This window comes from Sphaeramia orbicularis, chromosome 9 (genome assembly GCF_902148855.1).
Source record: "Sphaeramia orbicularis chromosome 9, fSphaOr1.1, whole genome shotgun sequence".
NCBI classification, from domain to species: domain Eukaryota; kingdom Metazoa; phylum Chordata; class Actinopteri; order Kurtiformes; family Apogonidae; genus Sphaeramia; species Sphaeramia orbicularis.
The window spans coordinates 55,452,233-55,468,516 of NC_043965.1; the positions used below are offsets into that span (position 1 = coordinate 55,452,233).

At 38.8% G+C, this 16,284-nt stretch overlaps 1 protein-coding gene across 3 annotated transcripts in view; it reads right to left on the reverse strand.

Moving 5' to 3' along the window:
- Positions 1 to 16,284, reverse strand: part of kcnip3a (Kv channel interacting protein 3a, calsenilin) — a 163,568-nt gene that overhangs the window by 22,797 nt on the left and 124,487 nt on the right. The window contains exon 1 of one of the 3 annotated variants that reach the window (XM_030143341.1): positions 7,490 to 7,779. The exons of the other annotated variants lie outside the window; for them this stretch is intronic. Coding sequence (XP_029999201.1) covers positions 7,490 to 7,601 — 112 coding nt within the window. The 5' untranslated portion in view covers positions 7,602 to 7,779. Of the gene's footprint in view, positions 1 to 7,489; positions 7,780 to 16,284 lie in introns of those variants that run through there. 3 annotated transcript variants of the gene reach the window in all.

Here is a 16,284-nt window from a genome sequence, read left to right on the forward strand (position 1 = left end):
TGCATAATAAAGGAAAATCCCAGAGAAATGATGGAGCCTGAGGTCGACTAGAGCTTTATCACTGAAAAACGAACTCCATAATCAGGTTTTGGGTCCCAGACCCAGTACTTTAACCCTCTCATGCATGAATTATGAAAGCCTTAATCAAGATTTTTTTTTTTTTCCTGAGGGTTTTTATTTCTCTAGGCATAAAAAAAAAAACAAAGTGATTGAAATCTTTTTTATGAACCTATTTTTCATGGAGTTGCAAAAATGTCCCCTCAGCTGGACACCAGCACAGAAATGTATTTACTGATATACTGTGTGAAAACTAGGAAATACAAACATTTTTAAAGCAGCTAATCTGATGTTTTCTCACATTTTAACATATTCTAATGGAGATAATATGCAAAAAAAAAAAAGGAAAAAAAAGTTAATTACAGTCTAATAACAATAAGGAATCGCTTTATACTCAAACATGTTAGTGCAGATCAGGTAACAGTAGCGGTCTGAATGTCAGTGTATTATGGGATGCTGCATGAGTGTCCACTGTGTCGGCTGAAATGGAACTAAAACAACAAAATCCATGAATATACAAGAGAACAACTTTGAATAAATGTCCAGTGGCGTGACCAGTATGCATGAAAGGGTTAAATATCAGTTTAGGGGTTTGGTTGATAATGGAGCCAAACCTGCCAGCTGTAGACCAGTAAAAGCAGCTGTAGACCAGTAAAACCAGTAAAAGCAGCTGCAGACCAGTAAAACCAGTAAAAGCAGCTGTAGACCAGTAAAACCAGTAAAAGCAGCTGAAGACCAGTAAAACCAGTAAAAGCAGCTGTAGACCAGTAAAACCAGTAAAAGCAGCTGAAGACCAGTAAAACCAGTAAAAGCAGCTGCAGACCAGTAAAAGCAGTAAAAGCAGCTGTAGACCAGTAAAACCAGTAAAAGCAGCTGTAGACCAGTAAAACCAGTAAAAGCAGCTGCAGACCAGTAAAAGCAGTAAAAGCAGCTGCAGACCAGTAAAACCAGTAAAAGCAGTAAAAGCAGCTGCAGACCAGTAAAAGCAGTAAAAGCAGCTGTAGACCAGTAAAACCAGTAAAAGCAGCTGTAGACCAGTAAAACCAGTAAAAGCAGCTGCAGACCAGTAAAAGCAGTAAAAGCAGCTGCAGACCAGTAAAACCAGTAAAAGCAGTAAAAGCAGCTGCAGACCAGTAAAAGCAGTAAAAGCAGCTGTAGACCAGTAAAACCAGTAAAAGCAGCTGTAGACCAGTAAAACCAGTAAAAGCAGCTGCAGACCAGTAAAAGCAGTAAAAGCAGCTGCAGACCAGTAAAAGCAGTAAAAGCAGCTGCAGACCAGTAAAACCAGTAAAAGCAGCTGCAGACCAGTAAAAGCAGTAAAAGCAGCTGCAGACCAGTAAAAGCAGTAAAAGCAGCTGTAGACCAGTAAAACCAGTAAAAGCAGCTGCAGACCAGTAAAAGCAGTAAAAGCAGCTGCAGACCAGTAAAACCAGTAAAAGCAGTAAAAGCAGCTGCAGACCAGTAAAAGCAGTAAAAGCAGCTGTAGACCAGTAAAACCAGTAAAAGCAGCTGTAGACCAGTAAAACCAGTAAAAGCAGCTGCAGACCAGTAAAAGCAGTAAAAGCAGCTGCAGACCAGTAAAACCAGTAAAAGCAGTAAAAGCAGCTGCAGACCAGTAAAAGCAGTAAAAGCAGCTGTAGACCAGTAAAACCAGTAAAAGCAGCTGTAGACCAGTAAAAGCAGTAAAAGCAGCTGCAGACCAGTAAAACCAGTAAAAGCAGTAAAAGCAGCTGCAGACCAGTAAAACCAGTAAAAGCAGTAAAAGCAGCTGTAGACCAGTAAAACCAGTAAAAGCAGTAAAAGCAGCTGCAGACCAGTAAAACCAGTAAAACCAGTAAAAGCAGCTGTAGACCAGTAAAACCAGTAAAAGCAGCTGTAGACCAGTAAAACCAGTAAAAGCAGCTGAAGACCAGTAAAACCAGTAAAAGCAGCTGCAGACCAGTAAAACCAGTAAAAGCAGCTGTAGACCAGTAAAACCAGTAAAAGCAGCTGTAGACCAGTAAAACCAGTAAAAGCAGCTGCAGACCAGTAAAAGCAGTAAAAGCAGCTGCAGACCAGTAAAACCAGTAAAAGCAGTAAAAGCAGCTGCAGACCAGTAAAAGCAGTAAAAGCAGCTGCAGACCAGTAAAACCAGTAAAAGCAGCTGTAGACCAGTAAAACCAGTAAAAGCAGCTGCAGACCAGTAAAAGCAGTAAAAGCAGCTGCAGACCAGTAAAACCAGTAAAAGCAGTAAAAGCAGCTGCAGACCAGTAAAAGCAGTAAAAGCAGCTGTAGACCAGTAAAACCAGTAAAAGCAGCTGTAGACCAGTAAAAGCAGTAAAAGCAGCTGCAGACCAGTAAAACCAGTAAAAGCAGTAAAAGCAGCTGCAGACCAGTAAAACCAGTAAAAGCAGTAAAAGCAGCTGTAGACCAGTAAAACCAGTAAAAGCAGTAAAAGCAGCTGCAGACCAGTAAAACCAGTAAAAGCAGTAAAAGCAGCTGCAGACCAGTAAAACCAGTAAAACCAGTAAAAGCAGTAAAACCAGTAAAACCAGTAAAAGCAGTAAAAGCAGCTGCAGACCAGTAAAACCAGTAAAAGCAGTAAAACCAGTAAAAGCAGTAAAAGCAGTAAAAGCAGTAAAACCAGTAAAAGCAGTAAAACCAGTAAAAGCAGTAAAAGCAGTAAAAGCAGTAAAAGCAGTAAAACCAGTAAAAGCAGTAAAAGCAGCTGCAGACCAGTAAAAGCAGTAAAAGCAGTAAAAGCAGTAAAACCAGTAAAAGCAGTAAAAGCAGTAAAAGCAGCTGCAGACCAGTAAAAGCAGTAAAAGCAGTAAAACCAGTAAAAGCAGTAAAAGCAGTAAAAGCAGTAAAAGCAGCTGCAGACCAGTAAAAGCAGTAAAAGCAGCTGTAGACCAGTAAAACCAGTAAAAGCAGCTGTAGACCAGTAAAACCAGTAAAAGCAGCTGCAGACCAGTAAAACCAGTAAAAGCAGCTGTAGACCAGTAAAACCAGTAAAAGCAGCTGTAGACCAGTAAAACCAGTAAAAGCAGCTGCAGACCAGTAAAACCAGTAAAAGCAGTAAAAGCAGCTGCAGACCAGTAAAAGCAGTAAAAGCAGCTGTAGACCAGTAAAAGCAGTAAAAGCAGCTGCAGACCAGTAAAACCAGTAAAAGCAGTAAAAGCAGCTGCAGACCAGTAAAACCAGTAAAAGCAGTAAAAGCAGCTGTAGACCAGTAAAACCAGTAAAAGCAGTAAAAGCAGCTGCAGACCAGTAAAACCAGTAAAACCAGTAAAAGCAGCTGTAGACCAGTAAAACCAGTAAAAGCAGCTGTAGACCAGTAAAACCAGTAAAAGCAGCTGAAGACCAGTAAAACCAGTAAAAGCAGCTGCAGACCAGTAAAACCAGTAAAAGCAGCTGTAGACCAGTAAAACCAGTAAAAGCAGCTGTAGACCAGTAAAACCAGTAAAAGCAGCTGCAGACCAGTAAAAGCAGTAAAAGCAGCTGCAGACCAGTAAAACCAGTAAAAGCAGTAAAAGCAGCTGCAGACCAGTAAAAGCAGTAAAAGCAGCTGCAGACCAGTAAAACCAGTAAAAGCAGCTGTAGACCAGTAAAACCAGTAAAAGCAGCTGCAGACCAGTAAAAGCAGTAAAAGCAGCTGCAGACCAGTAAAACCAGTAAAAGCAGTAAAAGCAGCTGCAGACCAGTAAAAGCAGTAAAAGCAGCTGTAGACCAGTAAAACCAGTAAAAGCAGCTGTAGACCAGTAAAAGCAGTAAAAGCAGCTGCAGACCAGTAAAAGCAGTAAAAGCAGCTGCAGACCAGTAAAACCAGTAAAAGCAGTAAAAGCAGCTGCAGACCAGTAAAACCAGTAAAAGCAGTAAAAGCAGCTGTAGACCAGTAAAACCAGTAAAAGCAGTAAAAGCAGCTGCAGACCAGTAAAACCAGTAAAAGCAGTAAAAGCAGCTGCAGACCAGTAAAACCAGTAAAACCAGTAAAAGCAGTAAAACCAGTAAAACCAGTAAAAGCAGTAAAAGCAGCTGCAGACCAGTAAAACCAGTAAAAGCAGTAAAACCAGTAAAAGCAGTAAAAGCAGTAAAAGCAGTAAAACCAGTAAAAGCAGTAAAACCAGTAAAAGCAGTAAAAGCAGTAAAAGCAGTAAAAGCAGTAAAACCAGTAAAAGCAGTAAAAGCAGCTGCAGACCAGTAAAAGCAGTAAAAGCAGTAAAAGCAGTAAAACCAGTAAAAGCAGTAAAAGCAGTAAAAGCAGCTGCAGACCAGTAAAAGCAGTAAAAGCAGTAAAACCAGTAAAAGCAGTAAAAGCAGTAAAAGCAGTAAAAGCAGTAAAACCAGTAAAAGCAGTAAAAGCAGTAAAAGCAGCTGCAGACCAGTAAAAGCAGTAAAAGCAGTAAAACCAGTAAAAGCAGTAAAACCAGTAAAAGCAGTAAAAGCAGCTGCAGACCAGTAAAAGCAGTAAAAGCAGCTGTAGACCAGTAAAACCAGTAAAAGCAGCTGTAGACCAGTAAAACCAGTAAAAGCAGCTGCAGACCAGTAAAACCAGTAAAAGCAGCTGTAGACCAGTAAAACCAGTAAAACCAGTAAAAGCAGTAAAACCAGTAAAACCAGTAAAAGCAGCTGCAGACCAGTAAAACCAGTAAAAGCAGTAAAAGCAACTGTAGACCAGTAAAACCAGTAAAAGCAGCTGTAGACCAGTAAAACCAGTAAAAGCAGCTGTAGACCAGTAAAAGCAGTAAAAGCAGCTGCAGACCAGTAAAACCAGTAAAAGCAGTAAAAGCAGCTGCAGACCAGTAAAACCAGTAAAAGCAGTAAAACCAGTAAAAGCAGTAAAACCAGTAAAACCAGTAAAAGCAGCTGCAGACCAGTAAAACCAGTAAAAGCAGTAAAAGCAACTGTAGACCAGTAAAACCAGTAAAAGCAGCTGTAGACCAGTAAAACCAGTAAAAGCAGCTGTAGACCAGTAAAAGCAGTAAAAGCAGCTGCAGACCAGTAAAACCAGTAAAAGCAGTAAAAGCAGCTGCAGACCAGTAAAACCAGTAAAAGCAGTAAAACCAGTAAAAGCAGTAAAACCAGTAAAACCAGTAAAAGCAGCTGCAGACCAGTAAAACCAGTAAAAGCAGTAAAAGCAACTGTAGACCAGTAAAACCAGTAAAAGCAGTAAAAGCAGCTGCAGACCAGTAAAACCAGTAAAAGCAGTAAAAGCACCTGCAGACCAGTAAAACCAGTAAAAGCAGTAAAAGCAGCTGCAGACCAGTAAAAGCAGTAAAAGCAGCTGTAGACCAGTAAAACCAGTAAAAGCAGCTGTAGACCAGTAAAAGCAGTAAAAGCAGCTGCAGACCAGTAAAACCAGTAAAAGCAGTAAAAGCAGCTGCAGACCAGTAAAACCAGTAAAAGCAGTAAAACCAGTAAAAGCAGTAAAACCAGTAAAACCAGTAAAAGCAGTAAAAGCAGCTGCAGACCAGTAAAACCAGTAAAAGCAGTAAAAGCAGCTGTAGACCAGTAAAACCAGTAAAAGCAGTAAAAGCAGCTGCAGACCAGTAAAACCAGTAAAAGCAGTAAAAGCAGCTGCAGACCAGTAAAACCAGTAAAAGCAGTAAAACCAGTAAAAGCAGTAAAAGCAGTAAAACCAGTAAAAGCAGTAAAACCAGTAAAAGCAGTAAAAGCAGTAAAAGCAGTAAAACCAGTAAAAGCAGTAAAAGCAGCTGCAGACCAGTAAAAGCAGTAAAAGCAGTAAAACCAGTAAAAGCAGTAAAAGCAGTAAAAGCAGTAAAAGCAGCTGCAGACCAGTAAAAGCAGTAAAAGCAGTAAAACCAGTAAAAGCAGTAAAACCAGTAAAAGCAGTAAAAGCAGTAAAAGCAGCTGCAGACCAGTAAAAGCAGTAAAAGCAGCTGTAGACCAGTAAAACCAGTAAAAGCAGCTGTAGACCAGTAAAACCAGTAAAAGCAGCTGCAGACCAGTAAAACCAGTAAAAGCAGCTGTAGACCAGTAAAACCAGTAAAAGCAGCTGTAGACCAGTAAAACCAGTAAAAGCAGCTGCAGACCAGTAAAAGCAGTAAAAGCAGCTGCAGACCAGTAAAACCAGTAAAAGCAGCTGCAGACCAGTAAAAGCAGTAAAAGCAGCTGTAGACCAGTAAAACCAGTAAAAGCAGCTGTAGACCAGTAAAAGCAGTAAAAGCAGCTGCAGACCAGTAAAACCAGTAAAAGCAGTAAAAGCAGCTGCAGACCAGTAAAACCAGTAAAAGCAGTAAAAGCAGTAAAACCAGTAAAACCAGTAAAAGCAGTAAAAGCAGCTGCAGACCAGTAAAACCAGTAAAAGCAGTAAAAGCAGCTGTAGACCAGTAAAACCAGTAAAAGCAGTAAAAGCAGCTGCAGACCAGTAAAACCAGTAAAAGCAGTAAAAACAGCTGCAGACCAGTAAAACCAGTAAAAGCAGTAAAACCAGTAAAAGCAGTAAAAGCAGCTGCAGACCAGTAAAACCAGTAAAAGCAGTAAAAGCAGCTGCAGACCAGTAAAACCAGTAAAAGCAGTAAAACCAGTAAAAGCAGTAAAAGCAGCTGCAGACCAGTAAAACCAGTAAAAGCAGTAAAAGCAGCTGTAGACCAGTAAAACCAGTAAAAGCAGTAAAAGCAGCTGCAGACCAGTAAAACCAGTAAAAGCAGTAAAAGCAGCTGCAGACCAGTAAAACCAGTAAAAGCAGTAAAACCAGTAAAAGCAGTAAAACCAGTAAAACCAGTAAAAGCAGTAAAAGCAGCTGCAGACCAGTAAAACCAGTAAAAGCAGTAAAACCAGTAAAAGCAGTAAAAGCAGTAAAAGCAGTAAAACCAGTAAAAGCAGTAAAACCAGTAAAAGCAGTAAAAGCAGTAAAAGCAGTAAAAGCAGTAAAACCAGTAAAAGCAGTAAAACCAGTAAAAGCAGTAAAACCAGTAAAAGCAGTAAAAGCAGCTGCAGACCAGTAAAAGCAGTAAAAGCAGTAAAACCAGTAAAACCAGTAAAAGCAGTAAAAGCAGTAAAAGCAGTAAAACCAGTAAAAGCAGTAAAAGCAGTAAAAGCAGTAAAAGCAGTAAAAGCAGTAAAAGCAGTAAAACCAGTAAAAGCAGTAAAAGCAGTAAAAGCAGTAAAAGCAGCTGCAGACCAGTAAAAGCAGTAAAAGCAGTAAAACCAGTAAAAGCAGTAAAAGCAGCTGCAGACCAGTAAAAGCAGTAAAAGCAGTAAAAGCAGCTGCAGACCAGTAAAACCAGTAAAACCAGTAAAAGCAGTAAAACCAGTAAAAGCAGTAAAAGCAGTAAAAGCAGTAAAACCAGTAAAAGCAGTAAAAGCAGCTGCAGACCAGTAAAACCAGTAAAAGCAGTAAAAGCAGTAAAAGCAGCTGCAGACGTTCTCCAGCTGCAGCTCAGACAGAAGTGGAAGTCCGACTGTGAATGTGCAGCCTGTGTTTTCTCACCGGTCTCAGTGATGTCGATGAGGCCCAGCAGGTGCATGAGTTTGAGGAACATGATGACCAGGCAGACGATGCCCACCGTCTGCAGCCCCTCCGTCTCCCACCTCACACTCATCTTCCCCCGCTCTTCTGTCTTTTCTTCCACGCTCCTTTGACTTCCCTCTTGGTTCCCTCTTCTTCTCCTTCTACATTCTGCTGATTGCTACTTTTTGGCTGCACTTCTGTAACTCCATCTCTTCCACAGAAAACTTCTACCTCGTTCTGCTCGTCGTCCTCTGTGTGCTGTCACTCACCCATCACTACCCCCCCCCCCCCCCCCCCCCCGTCTGTTACTGTATTTAGCCCTGTCCCTCTGCTGTTTTAATTGACTGCCTCTTCCTGCGCTCCTCACATCTCTTTCAGTCAGAATATTCCCCACAACTCCAGCCACTGGTCCAGTGGATCCCATTATTTACAGAAAAAATAGAGAAAAACCCACTAAAATGTGGACCACCTCGATAATCCACCTAAAATCCAATCAGATGAACAGACACTCTCACTTTGGCTTTTTTGTCCCAGGCGTAGACCAGATGTGGGACTCCTGGTGTGAATACTGTTCTTCTAATTCAGGCCTGTCAAACTCATTTGAGTTCAGTTCCATATCGAACCCAGTTTGATCTGCAGCGGGCCAGACCAGGAAAATAATGACTGAATAACCTATAAATAATGACAAATCCAAGTTTTTCTTTTTGTTTTAGTACAAAAAAACCCAATTCAATTATGAAAATATTTACATTTTACAAAAAAGATGTGAATAACCTGAAAAAACAAATTTCATTTGAAAAAGTAGTGCAATTTGAACACTATTCTGCCTGGACTTCTTATTTCTACATGTCCATTTACACACAGTGTTCCATAAACATTTGGGAACAGGCAGAATATTGTTCACATTTTGCAGTTTGAACTAAAATGTGAACAGTTTCTCCAATATTCCATCTGTTATTCTGAACCCAACTGCAGATCCCAGTGGATCCATAAATGCACCAAACATTTAGGAACAGGCAGAATATTGTTCAGAATATTGATTATTGTTGTTGTTGTGAAAGAATAGTTTTGTAAATGTAAATATTTTCACAGTGTAATGTTATTTTTTTCACTTAAATTTTTTCCACATAATTTTTTACAAAGAAAACATGTGTTTGTCATTATTTCTGGGTTATTGTGTTGTTCTTTTGACTGTAGATCACATTGGTGTGTATGTGGAACCTGAACTGTTCAGGTTCATTTGTGCACTTTCATCCCATGGGCCAGAATGGAACCTTTGGGGGGGGCAGATTTGGCCCCCGGACCACACGTTTGACACCTGTGGTCTAGTGGGTGCTGGAGCTCCTGTTGAAAATGAAAACCATGATCCTGATGCTCCTCAGCTTCCCCTCCATCTCACATGTTCTTTTCTGCTCATTAACCTCTGAACTCCTGAATAACCACAGAAAAGCTACAGTTCAGCAAAACGAATTAAAAATCAGAGTCAAAACCATTAGCAAACGCACCAAAGTGTTGGGAACTGTAGTTTAAATAAAGTCATGTTGACAGACTTTATTATTTTGTATCCAAAGTTGTGGTGATGCCTTTAAGGAAACAGAGGGTGAGATGTTAGAGGTCAGCAGGTGTCCTCCATCCCGTTTTCCATTGTCGTCTCATTCCTGCGCTCTACTTTTCTAATTGCTCCCCTGTCTCTCCTGACAGAAATGGAAATGGTGAACACAGGCCTCCCATGGGCTCTGTCACACTTCACAAATGCACCAGCTCCCTCTGGAGTGTTTGGAGGTCACTGCCTCCCTCTAGTGGAAATAACATGAAACAACAACAGAGACCATATATAGGCCTGTAACGGTACACGTACCGAACCGAACCATTTCGGTACACACCTGTTCGGTTCGGCACACAGCTGTACCGAAACGGCACAGTATGTTGACAAAAAGAAAAAGGAACGAAAGATGTCGTTTAATGCGGAACTTTAAATCCGCGCAAGTTTCACACGGACATATTAAAGGACACGCACATTGACCCAAAATACCAAATAGCAGCTGATATAAGGTAAAAAAAAACAAAAAAAAAAAACAAATATGATGTGAACCTGGAAGGAAGAGACTGAAGACCCTCCACCATCAGTACAGTCCAGTTTGGATCACTTCAGGTCCCGGTGAAAGACAACAACGAGGAAAGAGACGGAGATAAGACGGACGTTGTTTGGCCCCTAGGAACTACGGTAGTTCTAAAACACACTATCTCTCTCTCTCTCTCTCTCTCTCTCTCTCTCTCTCTCTCTCATGCACGCTGTATAACAGGAATAAAACTCGGAGTTGGCCACTGACAGTATATAAAAATAAAGTTTCACTTTCGTTTCACGCCAGCGTTAGTTACGTTAGTTATGGACCGGACCGCACCCCCCCACCCCCCGGCTCCGACCAAAAAAAACAAAACAAAAAAACAACAAACAAACCATCCCCCAGACAAATCGTACGTTCCATGCGCGCGCACACTCAAACACACACACACACACACACACACACACACACACACACACACACACACACACACACACACACACACACAGTGTCCTAAACAATTTATTCTCTGTCCTAAAATAAATAATTTGGTTCAGTTTGTTGTCAGTGTTGCTCTTCAGTTTGTTTAAACAGAATACCAGTTTACCCTCCTGTTGATGTTGAACTTCATGCAGAATTTTTTTGCTGATATTTTTATGCAGAATGTGAACTGACAGAACTGTGATTAGATTTTTCTTGTTTGTTCAAAACTACCTGTCAGAGAAAAGTGCAATACTAATGTTTAAAATACATTTAGTCATATTAATAATTTATTTTATTTTCCATTTGATTTATAGCAGCAGAATTATATTATTCCTGTTTTTCTATATTCTATTGTGTCCAAAAATTGAGGGAAAAATGTTAAAAAATTCATAAATGTATTAAAGACATTTTGAGGGGTTTTCTTTCTTCCCGTAGCGAACCGAAAAAAACTGAACCGTGGCTTTGAAAACCGAAAATGTACCGAACCGAAAATTTTGTGTACCGTTACAGGCCTAACCATATAGACCACAGGTGTCAAACATGCGGCCTGGGGGCCAAATCCGGCCCGCCAAAGGATCCAGTCCAGCCCGCGGGATGAATTTGTGAAATGCAAAAATTACACTGAAGATGTTAACAATCAGTGGTGTCAAAATTATTTAATTTGGGGTTCCACATACACACACATACAGTCCAGTTAGATTTCCAGTGGGTCAGAACCAGTAAAATATGATCAGAATAACCGATAAATAATGACAACTGCAAATTTTCTCTTTGTGTTTTCTTATAAAAAAAAGTAAAATTACATGAAAATGTTGACATTACCAAACTATACAACTTTACAAAAAATGTGAATAACCTGAACAAATATGAACAAACAGAAATGTCTTTAGAAAAGTAAATGCAGTTGTACCAATATTCTGTCTGTTACTAAATGTTTAGTGTGATTGTAACGCACATGTGTAAATGATAAACTGATGAAAACGAGGTAGAATATTGTTAAAATTGCACTTGTTTTTCTGAAGACAATTCAAGTTGTTCATGTTATTCAGATTTTTAAGGAAACTTTGTAGATGTAAACCTGATCAGAATAGAATTGGACTTTTTCACTGTTATTATTTTACTGGTCTGGCCCACTGCAGATCAAACTGGGCTGAATGTGGAACTGAACTAACAGGAGTTGGACAGTCCTGATACATACTGACACAGCCTGGGCTCATCCTCCTCAGACCCAGGAAATGTCAGCAGTACCAGCTTTTTTTTTGTCTTTTATTCAGTCAGTGCTTATATTGGAAACATCATGATGCAACCATTTTTTTCAGATGCAGTTTTTAACATCTTTATGGAATGTCCTTTGTGGTGGACAGTTTTCTTTTTTTTTTTGTATAAAGTTGTGAAACTCTTGTCCATAAATGTGGACAGAAAACCCAGAGCTGGGTCTGAGGAGGTTAAACCGCTCTAATTTCATTCTAGATGTGTAGATGTGAACTATGGTCTGTATTTATATACCTGTTGTAACCTATAGGCAGATATGAGCTCAGAGAAGCTAGAATGAGGGAACCGTTTCCAGAGGGAACTAGAAACTAGAAAGAGGCCAAATACCACAATGTTGCACATGAAGTCAGAATAAAATATTTGTACTTGTTCTGAGGAAATAATCATGACAGTGCGATTTATTCTTGATAGAAAACGTGTAACTGGGACTCAGAGGTGATTACAGACGTGTATAAGCAGGAATAAAAAGAGGAATGTATCTGACAACAAAATGATTCCAACTTTATGGGGAACAGTGAAATATAATAGAACCACATTAATACAATAAAATGTATATAATAAATAAATGAATATGAACCCATTGTCTAGTACTGGAAAAAACTCTTCCACTGGAGCAAGGTTCTAATAGTTTTGGATTTTTAATTATAGTTTAGTTTTATTTAGTTTTGACTTTTTTTCTCTAATTCAGTTAGTTTTAATTAGTTTTTAGAGCATGTTTGCTAGTTTTTATTAGTTTTCGTTTTTTTCTGAATGCTTAGTTTTAGTTTAGTTTAGTTTTAGTATTAGTTTTAGTTTTAGTTATTTCATATATTTTATCTTCCTCTCCATCCTATTCAAAGAAATTAGTGAGGCACGAATCAGCGGGTTACCCTGGACACTTTATTTGGGGGTGGGGTTAGGGCGGCTCATTGACTGAGCACAGACACAAACACATGTACATTATGATGTATAAATTCCCTAGAGCAGGTTGGGGGGGGCGTGTGTGATCCATACACAACGTCACTTACGTGAAAACAATGCGAAGATGTGCAAAGTGTGAGAGGAGATGCACAAAGCAGCTAGCAGTGAACCAGATAGAAACATATATAAACCGGATAGAAACATATATAAACCACTTATAAACATATATAACCCAGTTCCTCATCAGTAAACCACACCTTAGCAGATCTCTCATATCTTTATCATCTCCAGTTCCATTATTAGCCAACTTTGCTTCATTTCAGTTCAGCTAGCTGTAGCTAGTAACATCAAACGTTTTTTAACATTCTAACAGGTTCCATCCCTCTGTACTTAGATTAGTTTTCATCCTCCTCTTTTCTCCTCTTCTAAACTGTGCAGTTCAGGGCTTGGAAGGCCTTTTCATGGTGATAAAGTCTCCAGTTTTTACCTGGATGCTAGTTCAACACCTGTCTGACTGTCATTTAGCTCCACTCTGTCTCTGTCACTCATGTGCGCACACAGTGAAAAAAAAAAAAAAAAAAAAAACCCGACCCATGTATCACTCCAGTAAACCCCAGACAGGACTGTGCTGCTGTGTCCCAGCTTTAGTCTGTATGTTCCAGGTAGAGTGGGGACCAGAAGACCACTGGAAACCACCAGTGACCAGACATGACGGACTGTGTAGTGTCGTATGGTGCTGCAGCTAAAACTGCTGGAGTGAAGTAAATCAATTTGAAATCAATCCGACACTGAAAAAGATGAAAACGAAGGGAATTTTATCCGTAATTTTTATACGTTTTAGTTAGTTTTGTAAACACACAATAAAGTTTCAGTTAGTTATCTTTTTTTTCTTTTGATTAGAGTTTTTATTTATTTCAGTTAACGAAAATGTTTTTTCAATTTTAGTTTTCCTCATTTCGTTGGTTTTCATTAACGATTTTAACCTTGCACTGGAGCAGCATTTTGTTTGGCTCAAATAAGTCTGGACCTGTGCCTTTAACAGCAGCAAAAACACAGTTATTTAAGATCAACGTAATCGTGTTAAACTGAGAAGTTTTACTGTTTAATGGTTGAACAAAGAAAACAATCTTGTTTCTCTGTAGGAATTTTATGTAACTGGTAATCACTGCTACTGGTTAAATGCAGCCCAGTATGAACTGGGACATTTTATCGCAGACGACAAATATGGTACAGGTCCAGGTTTCTATACCAAGAGAAAAATCAACCTGGTTCCAATATTGTACAAGTCCAATAGTTTGAAAATTGAATGTCCAACACATCTCTGTTTTTTAAGAAAAAAGAATGATACAACAATACAGAATGCTTGAATTGTGTTACTAATGCTTGAATTTACTGTTTGAATATTATATATAATATCCAAACTCTACTATATATTTATTTATTTACTAACTTTTTCTTTTTAACCATGAACTTAACTAATGTCTTTTTAAGTGAAATAACAGCACACCTCCAACCTGCATCCACACATTGAAAATGGCTAATTTGGACACAAAATGAACACGTCTTCTAGATGGTGTTTTCTTTTGTCAGTTAAAACCATGTCCTACTTCTCCACATGCACTTTTTCACCCATTAGTACATTGTTATTTATCTATTTTTACCTTTATTTAACCAGGAAGTCCCACTGAGATTACAGATTGTTCCATTGAGATTGTGGATTGTTATGTTTTGTTTGATTGCTGTTGTTGTTACCTCCACCAGGAGGTGTAGTGATCACTTTGTTTGTGTGTTTGTGTGCGTGTGTGTTTGTTTGTTTGCTACCAAGATAACTCTATAGGTGCCATTTGCTAATTTCAGTTCTGTTATTAATTACTGATTAGTGATTTTATAATTTAATTTTATTTTAAAAAGGTGTTTTGGTTGTTGTGTGAGCCAATGGGCGGAGCTTGGGGTGTGCGACAGGTCTGGAGGGTATACGGCATTAGGGCCGAGGAGGGCTGACGGTTTTTCTGACCGTGTTAGGAACGTGTTCTGATGGTTGTGGACGTTTTGTATGTATTTTTACCGTGTTTTGGACAGTATAACGTAAATAGTGGAACTTTGTATGTATGTGCTTTTTGTTTTTTCGTAATTTTGTTTAATAAATCGAAGAAGACGAACTTTTGTGGAGGACACACTCTTTTAACACGAGTCAGCCATAAGCTCCAAGTGAAAGGTTTTATTGGAAAACCTACAAACTCCAAAAATTATGGACGGATTTTCATGAAATTTACAGGAAATGTTGATACTGGCACAAGGAAGAAATTACTAAATTTTGGTGGAGATCCGGGGGGGGGGGGGGGGGGCACAGGGCCCACTGATCTGCCTTGGTGGAGGTCTGCACTCTCCGAGTGCTTTTCTTGTTTACTTTGTCTTATTGTTTACTTTATTGTGTGTTCATTTGTGTTGCCTTTAAGGATTTATGTATGTATGTTTGTACATATGTATGTGTGTACATATATATATATGTCACAGTAGAGATTGAAATCCAGTTGGATCACAAATCCTACTAGGACAGATTGAAATTTCAGTTTGTCCTAGGACAAACTGAAATCCTACAAGAAATTAGGATCTGAAGATTGGAATTCCAATCTGTAGACTAACGTTAGTGTCACTATTGAGTAGTATGTAGCACATTGTTTCTTTTACTTTTAACTCTACCATCTAGACCAGGGGGCAGCAAAATGCCAATGCCAACTTTAACATCGTACATTTTCTGAATGGCTTGGCAACAATTAGATAATAATAAAATTGTATGTTGCCATGGCAACGGGTTGTTTACAGGTACGTTTTTCAAATTCTACCGATTTCTGAATACAAATGTGTCTCATTTACATACCAATGACAGTTACAAACGGCCATTGAATAAGGTTGGACCAGATAGGACGGCTGGCATCCTGGTTACAATGTGTACTGACCTAAGGGCCATATACTGGATCTAAGGTATGAAAAGAATTCAGCTGGAATGGTGATGGCGAAATCGTAGGACAGACTGAAATTCCAATCTTCAGATCCCACTTCCAAATAGAATTACAATCTGTCCTAGTAGGATTGTAAATTCTCCTAGGACAGATTGGAATTCCAATCTTCAGATCCTAATTTCTTGTAGGATTTTAGTTTGTCCTAGGGACAAACTAAAATTTCAATCTGTCCTAGTAGGATTTGTAATCCTACTGGATTTCAATCTCTACTGTGACATATATATATATATATATATATATATATATATATATATATATATATATATATATATATATATATATATATATATAACTTATTTATTTATTTATTTATTTATTTATTTATCCATTGCTGTTTCTGGTATGTCAATATGGGAGTGTATGTATGTGTATGTGAGGATGATAAGTGAGGTTAATTACTTACAAAAGATCCAAAGGACTTGGCTGTTCATATATTCTGCTGATAGGAAGCTGAAGGATAGACTGTTGTGTGGATTAAATAAGTTCGACTTCCTGCCACTCCTTTTCGAATGTGCAAATGAAGTCATACTTTGCTTTCATGTATATATAGAGGGTTTTTTCCCCATGATTTCAACTATCTATTTTATTTCTAAAGACTAAATAAGATTACTTTGTTTTGTTGCATATTTGAAATAAACTAAACCAAAGAAAAAAAATTAAATAAATCAAATGTCTCTTGCAAGGGAGACCTGGCCATGGTGTCAGCCATACAAAGTCTAAACAACACAAAACACAGACGTGATACACAATGAACAATAAAACACAATGACAGAAATTCAACCATAATGGCATCAAGAAAAGCAGTGACACACAGTGGCATAGTTCAGTTCTGAAAGTACAACCTCCAAATGTGGAGCAGTTAAAGGTTTTATGGAAGATGATCTGTATCCTGACAGCTAAAAGGCTGAGCTGCTGTTCAGGCCAGTGTTCAGTGTGTTCATACTGTGCAGTTTCATGACTGCGTAGTTCGATAGTTCAATTCAGATGTGTGATGAGTGGGGATGTTCCGGTAGAATGATAAACTTGGGTAAAATCG